The 15,277-nt window shown below is 41.5% G+C and overlaps 2 protein-coding genes across 2 annotated transcripts in view; one reads left to right on the forward strand and one right to left on the reverse strand.

Annotated features, from left to right (window-relative positions):
• LOC109987349 (astrotactin-2) overlaps positions 1 to 15,277 on the reverse strand; it is a 309,847-nt gene that overhangs the window by 51,969 nt on the left and 242,601 nt on the right. Inside the window, exons 14-16 of the mRNA XM_065965428.1 lie at positions 12,957 to 13,081; positions 10,637 to 10,741; positions 9,929 to 10,108 (exon numbers count right to left, since the gene is read on the reverse strand). Coding sequence (XP_065821500.1) covers positions 9,929 to 10,108; positions 10,637 to 10,741; positions 12,957 to 13,081 — 410 coding nt within the window. The remainder of the gene's footprint in view (positions 1 to 9,928; positions 10,109 to 10,636; positions 10,742 to 12,956; positions 13,082 to 15,277) is intronic.
• Positions 2,366 to 8,586, forward strand: trim32 (tripartite motif containing 32). The gene is made up of 2 exons (XM_020638391.3): positions 2,366 to 2,461; positions 3,322 to 8,586. The coding sequence occupies exon 2, from the start codon at positions 3,340 to 3,342 to the stop codon at positions 5,380 to 5,382; it is 2,043 nt and encodes a 680-aa protein (XP_020494047.1). The 5' UTR covers positions 2,366 to 2,461; positions 3,322 to 3,339; the 3' UTR covers positions 5,383 to 8,586.

Below are 15,277 nucleotides of genomic sequence, written 5' to 3' on the forward strand. Positions count from 1 at the left end.
TAGGAAAACAAATACGCTGAAGCCATTATTCAGGGTACACTATACAGCTGAAGAAGGAGGAGGAGGAGGGTGGCGGTGGGGGGGGGGGGGGGGTCGGTAACTTCATGTGCAACAGTATGTAAACAGGCTCAAGGGGTGGCCCACGAGCCCAATTACATGCACTTCTTGAGGAAACACAGGCACCGAAAATGAGCCTTCACTATGCAGCCCCTGCAGCCAGCCGGTCCCATTCACTCTCACCCGCTTTAACTCGTTTCACCCCGCACTACATTTGTTTACAACCTAAACAGATGCGTTTCATGAAAGGTTTTGGCACTTGGGAGTGTATGGGGGAAATAAAACACAGCCGAGGTAATGTGATTGTCAGAGTCAGCTGGATTTAAAAAAAGTGCACTTTCTTCCTGCACAACATTGTTTAGCCCCCTATTTATCTTTATTTACTTTGGGAACTTTACAGCTTCTTCTTGTTTTATTTAAGTGTCTTCACTATAAATACTGTTTTGAATCTGGTAGCAAACCGCTGTAACATATAATTTCCATCTGGGATCACTAAAGCGCTTTGTCTCCTTGTGTGTGTGTGTGTGTGTGTGTGTGTGTGTATGTGTGTTAACTTGTGTTTGTGCAATGTACAGTTCTGCTACCATTTGACCAGCAGTGGCACCCTTCTTCACAAGGAGCAATTTAATTGGACCACGAGTATTTTTTTATACAGTTAGAGGACAAAGATAAATTATGGCATTTCTTTGCTCTGTGGAATAATTGTGATGCTTGTGCAACACTTTCCTGTCATCACACATAGTGAGGAGATAAATGGAAAAAAATTACCCAGCCATTGATCTTCCACTGTCTTTGTTAATTAAAATGTCTTTGCAGATGGGTTGCAATTTAATTACTCATTAGGGACACATCCCCTCCGGCCATGGGTTATGTTGCCCAGGCAACAACAGCAGAGGCATCACATCTATTCCATTGAAGTTACAATACAGATGTTGTTAGCTTTACTAACTCTGGGCATTGTTTGTTTTTGGTTGGTTTAAACAGCTGCTTTATTTTGCCTCCTTTTTCTTCTGAAAAGCTGGGCCAAATTAGAGAATTCATGTATTCCAAACAGTCCGGCTTAATTGTGGATATAGCAATCAGTTAGAGGAGTACAAATCATTCAATCACTTTGACGTTGTCAGCGTCTTTCACTTATTTTGGTACCAGAGTTATAATGTGACAACTTGTGCCAGAAATCTTTTATATACTTCTACTTAACAAAGTATCATTCCACTTAAAATGTGTTTTACCTTGTTATACAAATATTTTTAAACAGCTGTTATCCCACAAGAAGCAGGCCAAATTCCAATAACATTTATTGAATATTCTAAATGTCTAAATGTAAAATAAGATAAATCAATAATTTCAAAGAAAGCACCTGACCTGAGAAAAGAAACCAGTTTCTTAGAGGCACCTATTTCATCTTGATCAGGTTTTGTGCAGAGGCGCTGACTTTTACTCGAAGACTCTCACTGCCACCTAGTGGACTCTTTCTGTGCTTACACTGGCTTACTGGCTCGCAACTTCAAACTACACACAAGTCACCACATCTGGATAGTTTCAGAAGCATTGGCCTGCAGGCAGCACTTCAGGTTCTCTCTGTGGGACATATTAACTTTGAAGAAGTCTGCTTTCTTGTTCACTCAGGTAAATCTAATTTAAAATCAATAAAATACTCATTTCCTGATAGACTCTTTGTTTTGTAAGAAATTGGAAGGCTGGGAACAACGGAAAAAAAAAAGGCCATGTGAATTACATTTATCTGGAGTTATTCATGTTAAAAGTCAAATAGTTGTGCATTTTAAGTAACTGCATCATTAGTTTGGATGCATTTCTATCCTAATACATGTATTTCTGATTCTGATTCTGATTTATGTTAATACTGTCACATTTAATCTTCCATATTTAATTTACTACCATTTATAACTCTGTTCTTGCACATTTACATTTAATCTTCCATATTTAATCTTCCTATTTAAGACTAGTAATGCTTAGTTAAATCCTGGTTGTATATATTCACATTCTTAGTTCTGATATTTTTTTAGTGCTTATTTACTTTGTATTTAATCTTATATTATGTTTAGATTTGCTAACATTGTGTTTTTTTTATTTATTTTTTTACTAATATTGTGTGTTGGATAAACTGCTGCTGTAACGCCACAATTTCCCAGTTTGGGATCAATAAAGTAATTATATTTTATTCTATTCTGACGCTCTTGTACGAAAAGCCAATGAAAACACGCGCAGGGCTCAGAGCTGTGCGTATTACGTCACAGCCCCCCCCCCCCCCCCCCCCCCCGGCTCTAGCGTACGTGACGTCGTCAACACTGCAGTCTCTCTCCCGCTAGCAGCTGCAGTAGCAGAAGCACAGCACGCCCATCCAAAACCTCTGTACTCCCAACCAGCTAACACTGACGAAAAGGTAACGTTTTTGGAGCAGGAATAGAAAGCGACTATCATTACGACGAGCTGCTTTATCTTTCTATGTAATTTACTAAAAAAAACAAGCCATGTGATAGTGTCATAATAAGGTTGTCGCGTCGTATCGAGGGACAGCGTTATCGTGTGTTGTGCAGTTGAGAGGCCTACGATGCATTCGTCTAAAACAAGCGAAATGTTTTATGCAATGTGTTTGTTGTCTGTGCTGCAAGGTCGATTTATTTTCAGCCATCATGAGAGCAACACAGAGCCCTAAGACATAACCTAGTTAGCCTTCTTAGCACATATGGCTCACAGGTGAATATCCACTCATAATCAAGCTACATTACCTTTTAGAGGTAACTTACACTCATACTTGTTGTAGCAACAGGGTGTAATGACGGTCCATTAGAGCTAATGCTAGCGTTGGTTTGTCAACACACCTGGTCACTCTCTGCAGACAGGTGTTGTTTCAGTGTTAACTGGTCACATAATAAACAACTTTACTCTTAATGTCGGCTACACGGCTGTGACTGACTGCTGTGAAAGTGAGAGAAGCTAGCTGTCTCTGGTAGTTATTCCTACTTAGATTCATGCATGTATACAAATGTGACCAAGCAAATAAGTTGTTATCAGGCTCACATAACTTTTATGGCAGTGTCTAGGACTGTATCCTTATTGTCACACAGACAACTTTCTTGTGTTATTTGAGTATGACTTTTCTACAGTTAGAAAATGTCCACAGGGCACATGAGACAGTTTTCCTCTTTTGAGTCTGTGACAGTATGTTTCAGTCATTGTAGAGTTGCATACAGTTGAGTGAAATATCACATAACATGATGTCTTTCCTGTTTTTTTTCTCAGTTAAAAGAAAGAGCCATAATGGCGGCAGCACCTCCCCCACTGGACCCAGATCTCATGAGGGAGGTTCTTGAGTGCCCTATATGCCTGGAGACCTACAACCAGGATCAAATGAGACCCAAGCTCCTGCAGTGTGGTCACACAGTGTGCCGGCAGTGTTTGGAGAAGCTGTTGGCAAACACTATAAACGGTGTCCGCTGCCCCTTCTGTAGCAGAGTCTCCCGTATGAGCAGCATCTCCCAGCTGGCCGATAACCTCACTGTGCTGAAGATCCTAGATTGCACCACATCCTGCAGTGCTGCTGCTGCCGCCCTGATGTGCAAATCCTGCTGTAACCGCCTGCCACGACAGTACTGCCATGACTGTGCCTCTGTTCTCTGCGAGCTCTGTAAAGGGGAGGGCCACCTGCAGCAGGGCCATTCAGTGGAGCCGATAAGGGTGGCTGCTGAACAGCGACGCAAAGAGCTAGGCGGCAAGCTGACGGCCCTGCGTGATGTTATGGAGGAAATTCAGAAGAAAAAGACAGCAATCGATCAAATTTCCAAGTCCTTGAGATTAAAGTACCACGCGGTGCAGCAGGACTACACCGCAACCGAGCTACGTCTCCAAGAGGAACTGAAGAGGTCTCGAAGGACGTTCACTGCCGCCATGGCAGATGTGGAAAAGTTAAATGGGCACGTCATGGAGGAGCAGACGTATCTCCTTAATATTGCCGAGGTAAAAGTTGTGTCTCGCTGTGATTATCTGACGATGCTGGTGAGGCAGAGTGACACAGCTTTGCTAAAGGATGAAGGAGGAGGCTGTGATGACGAAGAGCTGGATCTGAGGAGCACGCTGCCCACCATGTTCCACCTGCAAGAGCCAGAGCTGGTCAGAACAGAGCACTCTAAACCCGTAGAAGTGGGTCATTTGAACACAAATACTTTTACTGCGAGTACAGATGATGAGGAGAGTGGGTTGGAGTTTCCAATTGAGGCCGATGTAGAGAGTGTAGCTGGGGCGACAGGTGGCGCACCGGGGGCTCTAGCGGATCTCTACAAAGACATCGACATGGTTGCTGCTGTAGATGTATGTGGCTCACCGGGCAACTTTAAGTCAAAATCCATGGATGCTGGTGGGGGATCACCTGGAGGAGCCGGGTCAAGCACTGGGCCACCTGTGTGCCAGTTTGTAAAGAAGATGGGCTGCAAGGGAACTCTACCCGGCATGTTCAATTTACCCGTCAGCATCTGTGTAACACCCCAAGGAGAGGTGCTTGTGGCCGACCGTGGCAATTACCGCATCCAGATCTTTAACCGCAAAGGATTCCAACGTGAAATCCGCCGCAATGCGAGCAGCATCGACAACTTTGTCCTGAGCTTCCTCGGTGCCGACCTGCCTAATTTGATTCCCTTATCCATTGCTGTCACTCCTCAAGGCCTGATCGGGATCACAGACAACTACGATAACTCCGTCAAAGTCTACACTATGGAGGGACACTGTGTGGCCTGTCACAAGAACCAGCTGATCAAGCCATGGGGCATCACTGCCATGCCTTCAGGTCAGTTTGTGGTGTCGGATGTGGAAGGTGGAAAGCTGTGGTGCCTCGCAGTGGACCGCAACGTAGGTGTGGTCAGCTACAACCGACTGTGCTCTGCCGTGCGGCCAAAGTTTGTGACATGTGACGCAGCTGGGACAGTCTATTTCACCCAGGGTCTGGCCCTGAACTTTGAGAAGCGACACAACGAGCCCCACCTGGAGGGCGGCTTTTCTATCGGCTCCGTTGATACCGACGGCCAACTAGGAAAGCAGCTCAGCCATTTCTTCTCAGAGACGGAGGACTTCCGCTGTATCACAGGCATGTGCGTGGACGCAAACGGGGATTTACTCGTAACGGACAGCGGCAGGAAAGAGATCCTGCAGTTTCCCAAAGAGGGTGGATTCAAAGTTCTCATCCAGGACGGGTTGACCTGCCCTGTCGGGGTGGCCACCACGCACAAGGGACAACTGCTGGTGCTAGATTGTTGGGACCACTGTGTGAAAGTCTTCACATACATTCAGAGGAGGCACTCCTCGACTTCCTAAGGAAACAATCCAGACTATCTGCACATGAGCACGTGAGGTTTATTTAGTAAGTGTTGGTGGGTGTGTGTGTGTGTGTGTGTGTGTTTGGGAAAGGTAGAAGAACACTGTTATCTGTCACTTTAGTTTGGCTTCAATCCAAACAGTTCTCACTCTAGCTTTCATTGAGTTATTATAAAGAAGGTTTCAGTCAGTTAGATTCAGTTTAGATCGGATTTTAGTTTTATAAATCAGCTTTCTAAACTGTGTGTTCCTTATTATTGTAATGGTTCAAACACTTAAAACAGAGTTGTAACATCCAAAAATCTGGAATCTGTGCAATTATAATAACACGCAGAGGGCAGGTGATGTCGACGCTAATGCAGAGTACAGATGAACTTCCTTCCTCTATTGCCGACTGTTTGTGATGCGTAGCTTCCACAGATTTGGCTCAGCTTTGCAGGAGAAGAAAAAAAAAAAAAGGAGAGAGGAAAGAGCTGAAAATGAAAATGCATTTACATATACAGTTAATCATAACAAGGCTTTTGGCCTGTGAAGCACTTTATCGTCGACGCGGCACTGTTTCCTACTAGTGTTGGGTTGAAGTAGCACAGACTCACATTGATGTTGCTGCTGAACGCAGCCGGCAGCTTTAAGGGGTTACTGTGCGGTTAGCTAACGGGCGAAACAGTAACCAAAGTATCAGCATCCATTGAATTACATTCAGGGAGCATTAAGTGTAGGATTTTAAGTTAATAGAGCGGACGTGATAAGTAATTAACGGGGGTTGTGTGGGCTCCCAGCTTTGATTGACATGCCAAGAAAACCTTTTGTTGAGGCCTATAATTGTAAGTTAAATACGTGTGTGTTGTCAGATGCTTTGAAAGGTTACTGATGTTTGATTTATAGATCACATACACATTGTTCATTCTTTTCCAGTACTTTTTAACACTAGCCCTAGCTAGTACATTAGCCAGACCTTGAGTAAGCAGTTGATCACCTTTTAGAGCAGTGGATAAGCTTGTAGGATATTTCAGAGCCAATGTTAAAAGTTATTTTTTGCTTTTCTTACATTTAACTTTCTCTTTGCAAGTTTTCCAGCCTCAGCCTCTATCTGCAAGTTAAACGTTTTTTAATTGCTCAGGATTCTTTTCCAGTTTGTCTGCTCATTCATACAATCCCCCTTTCAGCTTTCTCTCTTAGTGCCCAACTATTTTGAAGAGAGAAGCTTAAGTTCTAAATTTTTGGATGATCTTGTAATTGGACAGCCTGTGAGAAGTCAAGGTTTTGTATTTTCTTTAACCTTTTTTGAACTAGCTACATAATACATTTATAGCTATACAACTAAACAGCTCTAGCACCGTGACATCATTGACCCAGAGGTGATACAGCGGAAGTCCTCAACTTGAATGAGGTGAACAGACTTTGTTGAAAGCCTGGCGTTTTATTCCACAGAACTTCTTCCATGCCTTTCTTTCCTCACAGCCAGCCCAGCGCTCACACAACCTCTGGATCGATGGCGCGGGTGTTCAGACTTAACACTGCTCGAGTGAAAGCACGTTTAAAGTCCAACATCAGCTCTGAGGTTGTCAGAATATTCCATACTTATATACTTGTCAAAGACGCATGTTTTGAAACCGTACATTCTACTTTGTTTTAATGATTGATTTTATCAAAATGTACCTAAGCTTTAAAAACTTTTTTTTTTTTTAAAGCTGCTGTAAGCAGAAGTAAGAGCACTGTCAAAATTCTACCAATAAAGCCGTTTATACACTCCTGAAAATATAAGTTATTTCAGAAGGACTACTTCAGAGATTCTCCTGACCTGGCTGTTCACATACGCTCCTCACAGCGGGAGACTATCCCGGCAACATATTGGAGCATCTTAAACAGTATGCAGGAGTTTACTTGCAATTTGAGGTAATTTCTAAAAAAAAAAAAAAAAAAAGCAATCCCCCAAAACTTGGTTGGACTTGTAATTTTGTTGCCTTGGTTGATATTGTTTGTTTTTACAAGTATCATATTTAAGTTTAAATTCTGGTATCATGACGAGTTTATTCACACGCCAAAACTTTTTTTTTTTTTTTTTTTGTGTTTTTACACTGAGATGTCGGTGCTATGCTTCTTTGTCTCCCTCAGGTTCTGTTCTCCCCCAGCAGACAATTTGAGTTCTCTTTAGTTTGGATGTAGTCAGTTAGAAGGCTGGTATAACTTTAAATTCATGTGTATCTGCATGTATTTAATTTTACTTCAGTTGTTTTTTGAGTCAAGATAAAGCATTAAGAAGGTGATGTGTTCAGGTACATCAATAAAAACACTCCTTTATTCAATTATTTAGTGGCCTAAATATGGGGAATCAAGTTAATCATTGAAACCCGCTTGTTGATACTGTATATGTAAGATAATGTGTGTGTACAGAAGTTGTGAATAATAAAAGCGCCTGCACTGAGGCCGTGCAGATCTTCCAGACAAGCTTTGCTCACGAGAGCGTAATGCATACTGACTCCGTTCAGCCTTAAAGATGAAATCAGTTCACAAAGCTGACCTTAACTCTGCACATGGAGCCCTATTACTAAACAGCAACGTGCAAATATACATATCTGATAATCAAACTGTGTGTTTTTAATGTTTCTACAGATACATAGAGATAAAGATTATGAGGTGAAGTCTGTCACAGTCATACTTGTGCTTTTTTTTAATTTATGTTAGTTTGTAGTTTGCTCATCGTTAGATTTCCACATTAAAACTAATAAGACTTTAAGAGAAAATAGATTCAGCTGCATGTCAACCTTGCCATTAAAACTGTCCCCCCACTGTATACACTTTTTCCAAATGTCCACTAGAAGTAATCAATAACTGGAGAATCTTCAACCTTAAACAGTGACAGAAAAATGCAGAAAATGCCAGAAAAATCAAGTGTCCTTGTGTCGGTGTGCTGAACATCACAGTGTGTCTCATCTCCTCGTTCTGTTTTTATCAAAAGATGTCGTTTCTCCTCATGCTTTTTCTTTAAGGTTTAATATTTGACACCATTAAATATTAATGCCATACTGCTGTGTCTCCATGAACCACTCTCCCATGTGTTTGAGGTGTAATGTCCTTTTGGAGGCTGTGAATTAAAAAAAAAGAAAAAAACCATGTGTCGAACACATCACAGACATCTCCATGTTGTCCTATTAATGTTTGTACCATCGATAATCTGAGTGCAATAAAGATTTATGAAACACTTGGAATGTCGGTCTTTTCTCAACACCTTTTACAATGTTGGAACATTTCTTAGTTTTCTGTGTGACCCCCAAACTGAAGAAATCTAGCTATAGAGTTATCAACATGGTTTAAATTATTAAAAAAAACTATGACTATAAACTGGCATGTTCATTGTGTGTCAGGTAATGTCGAGCTATACAAACTACAGAAACAAACAACACTGGACCAGCACACGTGTGTGGAAGAGGTTAAGGTGGGCTCTTCTTTCTTACCTTTCCTCCTTAACCTCTGCCACATAAGTGTGCCTTTTCATTCATTTGAAAACCACAGTCAGTTATTTGAAAACCTGGGTTGTGATCTGGATTTGGTTATCTTTTAAAAAAAAAAAAAAAAAATGTTTTATTGTTTTTATTTTTACCAAGGATCACGTCATCCAGCTCACTTTTATGCTTATTATTCTCAGAAAAACCTGAATTGTTTCAACCTGAGCCAGCTACAGAGTAACAAGTTTGGCTTACCAGTGCTTTAAAGGAAACTTTACACTACTTACTTTGTCCACAGGGGGGTGCCAAAATCCACCCAAATTGAAAGATCCTAAAAGATGATTTAAATGAAATACTACTATGTTTGATAATTCATCGGGACAAAATGTTTCCTTTTTTATGGCCTTTATCTCCTTTATCTGTAACTGAAGCCATACAGACTCATATATAAATTTCCATTACCTTGTAAAAATGTTTTATGTGACCAGTTTAACAGTTTTGTCACATTTCTCCCTGTAATCTTGTCTGTATCCCGCCCTCTGATGATGTTTCTGGATCAAAGTCATTTATCCAACTCAAAAGTTTTGAGCAACAGGTTCCAGTTGCCTAGTGGTCAGCTCATGCGCACCATGTACAGAGGCTGGGGATAGGGGGCCCAGGTTCGAATCTAACCTGTGGCTCCTTGTCCCAGGTGTCCTTCCCCACTCTATCTGCCCAATTTCCTACTTTATCCACTGTCCTGTCTCTCTAATAGGGCTATAAAAAACGTAAACTGGAGATATTTTCCAACACTTATGATAACATGATCACATGATCTTACGTTTTGAACACAACATAATTTGAAGATTGTATCTGATCTGAAAGCTTTGATCCTGTCGGACAACTTTTAAACAAGCAGGCCCAGGAGCTCCCTGTGTTTCAATGTTCAACACTTTTAGATACATTTATATTTCTCAGCTTTAAAAAAACTGATATGGACTAAAATATGTGTTAAAAAACAAGAAGTTACAAAAAGCTCCCCACCCACCTTCACCTCTTGATCAATACCTCAAGAATTTTGCATTTTTCTGGCTTTCCTCGCCGTCTGTCAGCGGGCTCACCTTTCTGGTACTGCAGCCAGAGCTGCTGCTGCGCCTTCTTGCTGGGGAAGTAGATGCTGCAGCTGAGCTCGGAGCCGTACAGGGCCTCGGAAACGTAGTGGCTGCCGTACTGCTGGAGGAAAGCCAGGAGCTCCTCGCGCGTGCTCTCCGCTGACAGCGTCTTCAGCACCTTAGAGAAGCCTGGGAGGAGATGAAGTGAGACGTTACATTTTTACACAGAAGAGAAGCATTGTGTAAATTCCATTATCCGGTCTCTCCAATAAAAGGCATAAAAAGCCCCAAAATACAAAGAACCAAAAAAAAAAAAAAAAAAACCCATCATATTTTTTATACGTCCTCTAAATTGTTGCTGCAAACGTCTCTTTGTCGTGGACCATCCTGACTGCAACTTTTACAAGTATTAATATTAGTCTAAGAGCTGCACAACTCTAACTGGTCATATATTAGACTGATCAGTCAGAGAGCAACATACTTTCAGGGGCGATTTCTGACAAGATTGATCAACTGACAAACAAAGAGACCGATAGATAAACTCACAATGGGAAGAAAGTCATGCTGAAAATAAAAGACATGCTGGCCGTCAGAAGTCAGTAAACACACCACGACAAGCCTCTTGACCACTGTGGGAGTTTTAATTCTAACTTTTGGCGCTTTTTGACGTAATTAAATGACCTCTAGTTTAAAAAAAAAAAAACTTCTGTCACTGACCTGTGGATAAGGTGATGGAGCTGAGTTTGACTTTGTACAGATTGCTGCGCACTCTCCATTGTTGCACCATAGGATAACCCACCGCTTCACTGAACTGAGCATCCCCTGGGAAAAAAAGAAAAAGAGCAGATTTAGAGATAGAATCAGAATCAGAAATGCTTTATAAAAACCCAGGGAGGGGGGGAGGGGGGGTTTGGGGCGGTAAATGGTAAATGGACTTGAGCTTTTTATAGTACTTTTCTAGTCTTCTGACTGCTCAAAGTGCTTTTACACCGCAGGTCACACCTACACATTCACACACTGATGGTCGAGGCTGCTCTGTAAAGTGGATATCAGTATTAGCTAATCTCATTCATAGATATTTACACGCTGCTAACAAAGCATTGGGAGCATCTTGGGCCTAAATATCTTGCCCAAGGACACATTGGACATGTAGCAGCAGGAGCTGGGGATCGAACCACCCAACCTTCTGGTTGAGAGATGACCGACTCTACCACTGAGCCAAAGCTGCCTGGTATTTGATTGTCACAATTGCTCCTACACAGAATTAATGCATAAAAGGTCAAATATAACAAAGACAACGAATATAATTTAAAACAAATGACAAATCTTCTATTCATAGAGAGCAGCTGAAATTCAAAATAAATGAAAAATCATAAATAAAAAATCCATCATTTCATTTCAGCCGTTTATTGCACACCTTTTTCTTTTTTTCTTTATTATTGTTTTTTTCACCTTAACATCATTTATTATCACAGCCCATACCCCAGCTGGAGCCCGATCAATGGCAGATATACAGCGCAACTTGAACTCCAATTGGATTGCTGACATTAGAAAGAGGGAGCAATCTCGCCTTCCTCTGCAATTCAATTACCAAACTTTCACGCCAGTTTAGAACTAAAGCTGCAGAAGTGAACAGCAAAAGGAGGGGGGAGGTAAAAAAAAAAAGTGCTTACAGGAACCTCGATTCCTGCGCCTCTGGAAAGCGTTTTACACCTGAGACGATCATGTCCGCGGAAAAAAGGAGCAATTTAGTTTGTGTGTGTGTGTGTGTGTGTGTGTGTGTGTGTGTGTGTGTGTGTGTGTCCAATTCCGATGAAAGCAGAACCCAAGCAGAAATCTCCAGGGTCAATGTGGACTGAATGCCAATTTAGCTAATGGAGGGATTAGGGAGCAGAGGTGGAGGTGTAGGGCTTTTTAAGCCCAAATGTCTAAGTGACTCCGTCCCCCCTCAAGACGAGGAGGAGAACACAAAAAAAAAGATAAAAGGATAAAAGGATGAAATGGGAGGTTGAGTGTTTGAGTTTACAGTGCTTGTGGAAGTGTGTGGGCATGATGATGCATAAAAGTCTGTTAATGACATGAGTGTTAAGATGGAGTTTTTAGGGATTTAACAGCACAGTGGCACAGCTCAAGGACATTTTCATATCTTTTTAAAACTCATCTTGCATAACCAATCTGTACAAAACATTCATTTGCAACAAGAACACATTGACCTTCTGGTTAACCAGTTCCTACAAAATGGAGAAAAAAAAAGAAAGACAGACAGAATGTTCAGTTACTTTTTTTGTCCTTTCAAATACCTGTATGGACTGAGACCTTAAGCCAATCTAGTTGCACAGCGATGAAAAAGCTTGTTATATAACAGCTTTATGCTTATATTACTAACTGTATGGGGAACTTGAAAGCAGCCCCTCCTAAAACGTCTGATTGCATCTTAGGGACAAACAGCTGGTACTGTTATTAGTTATCTGGGTATTTCTGTCATCTTTGCGTTTCATTCGATCAATATCGAAGCATATTGATCAATATTGAATGGAATTGATATCACATCGAATCGTGACCCAAAGAATTGAAATCGACTTGAATTGTGAGGTTGTGGAAAATACCCAGCTCTGGGAAAAAATGGTTGTTTGATTGGCTGCTATTGCCAAAAGTGACATTGACAAGCACTGGGACTTTTGAGCTGAAAAGTTACTTTTTAAAAAACTTTTATGCGCCCCCAAACTGCGAGCTAAAAGCTTCACGCAGCAGCAGAGAAGAGCGCCCATAGCGTGCTGTCCCACAGGGAAACAATGGTTTTGCTGGCAACGCTTTTCTAGCGACATGTCTCTGTTAGATCAGGTGCTAGATAGCTGCTGGGGTTTCCATGCGTGACTAAATTCAGAAAAAAAAAAACAGAGCAGGTTGATTCTGAATTGATTTTGAGATATATCAGTGCTACAAGTTAAAAAAAAACAAAACACATTGGATCAAATCTAAGTGTCTGTAACAGTGTCAGGGAGAGAAGACCGAATCCTCCAAACTCGCACACCCTCACCTGTGAGGAGCTTCAGGTTGGGAAGGGGCTCAGACAAAACCCCCCGACACTGTTCCTCCACTGGTAAAGGGATGACCATGAGACCATCTGCTAGCTGAGGAAAGTCCTTAATGAAGTTGTTGTCCCTGAAACAAAAAGAAGACAAACAATTAATAAAAAGAAGGAATGGATAGAAACAGAGCGGCAATAAAAAGAAAAGACAGGAAAGAGAAGAAAAAAAGCCAAGAAGATAAACCAGAATTCTGTCCTGAAGACCGGCATTTTGTACACTAAATGAAAGAAGCATGGAGCGTCCAAAAGTGCACACAGAGCTGTTGTCTCTGCATAGGATGTTGGCTTTTATTCCATCTTCATGTCATATCAAAACACTTACAGGAACACTCCTCCTACGGTTGTATTTTTAGCTTCATTTCCGTTACCTCGATAGACCCCCCCTCCCCCCCCCCCCCCTCCCCCCGTTGAACCAAATCAGTGCGTTTCCTGTCCAAAGGATGAGCTGTCTCGCTGCATCCTGAGAGCATGCCAAGCAGCAGCGATTCCCATAATCCACTTTTTAACGGACCCAGTCTCAAAGTGCAGACCTTGTGCCGTTGAGAGTGGGGGGTGGGTGGCTTCACTCTTTTTGATATCAATTTTTCATAGAGTTCCTGTCCCCCCCCCTCCATCCCCCATCCCCCTGTGTCTCTCTCTCTCTCTTTGCGTCCGCTAACCACAAAGCCTGTTAGACGCAATCACAGTGTTAGTGTTACAATGGACGTCTGGAAGGATTGACTCAAGGGTAAAGTCTGAGAGGAGGAAGAGAGAGAAGAGGTGCTTTGAAAAAAAAAAAAAAAGAAAAAAGGTTTACCGTGGCTTATGCTCACAGAAAACATATTGATTGCTAAATTAAATCAGCCAGGCCTCACGCTGAGGCTGAGAGAACCTTTGGAGACGTGTGGACCAAGACGATATGAAGCTTTATGGATTTTCAAGCCTTGGGTTGGACTGTCCTTGACATGCTCTGAGGATTTCCTTTTTCTTTAACCATTCTCTTCACAACATTTATTGACACTGTAGGTTTCAAATACATAGAATGTGAAAGGTATGATATTATCACCTCGCTGCGGAGTTACTCAAAAAACTAAATGGACTATTTGAAGGATAGAAGAAAACATTTTAAAGAATAGTGCCTCAGGACTTCGCAGTACCCGAGCGCCCATAAAATCATTAAATGTCTTTAACCTTCGTCTTCTTCTTCTTCTTCTACCCCTGAGGGGAAGATATTTAAGGCAAGTATCGATTGTTGTAGAATCTGCCGTTTTTCTGCAGAAGTTTGGTGGTGAAAGAGTCCAAGTGTCAATCTTTAGGATTTCTGTTTACGTGGTTTTTAGTGAGACATCGGTTCGTGTGTGTGTGTAAGCACGGGAGAGCTTGAAGCATCTATTCTGCCGACAGTTCATTAAGCGGGGAGACATTTATCTGTACCACTACAACCCGAACATACCAATGTGGCTCACAACACAAGTCAGTGGCTTCTCTTTTAAGAATGATGAATTCCTTCAACAAAATCGCTAACAAGTTGTTAAGTTGTTGACCGTTTACTCTGCGTCTTTAATGGGTTTCCTGCATGTCTGTCCAACAGAAGACATTTTGACATGTTACACTAATTCAAACAATGAATGATGACATAATTGAACCTCCCTGCTCAGGTCTCGGCTCTATTGTATTATCTCAGTAATTGTAAACAGCTTTTAAACATATATGGGAAGAAGTTTTATATGTATTTTTTAAAACAGTAACAGCAAGAGATTCCGGCTGATTAACATACCACCAGAAGGAAATACAACCTGGGATTTATAAAACTTTTTTTTTTTTTTTTCTTTCTGAGATAACCTCATTATAATGTGGTGCTACAGTATTAAACAGGTGTTGCGTATATGAATTCATTGTCATGCAGTAAACCTCCCACTCCCCCTTAAACAAGCCAGTTTGATACAGTATATATATCGAACTCATTTCTGGGCATGAGACCAGAGACAAATATTTTTTAAGGCACTAACACACCACATGTCCTGATAAATATCTTTCATAATCAAAGCATTAAACTGCATAACAAACCTGTTCCTTTAGAGTGCTTTCTTCTTGTCTGACACCGACCTCACAGCAGCAGTTACATGAAGTAAACGTTACAGTATTGAATCACATTATAATGTCACTGAAGGTCATGTTTACTTTTTAAGGCCACAAAGAGACATAGCTTACCTTTTAATTTTAGTCTGTTTCATAACATATGAAAAATGGATGGAGGTTCCCATTTAGAAGCACCCAACCCTAACGTTGCA

The sequence above is a fragment of the Labrus bergylta genome, chromosome 17 (genome assembly GCF_963930695.1).
Source record: "Labrus bergylta chromosome 17, fLabBer1.1, whole genome shotgun sequence".
NCBI classification, from domain to species: Eukaryota; Metazoa; Chordata; class Actinopteri; order Labriformes; family Labridae; genus Labrus; species Labrus bergylta.

Bases quoted from the DNA above. Each gene is read 5' to 3' on its own strand.
- trim32 (XM_020638391.3), top strand. From the start codon at position 3,340: ATGGCGGCAGCACCTCCCCCACTGGACCCAGATCTCATGAGGGAGGTT.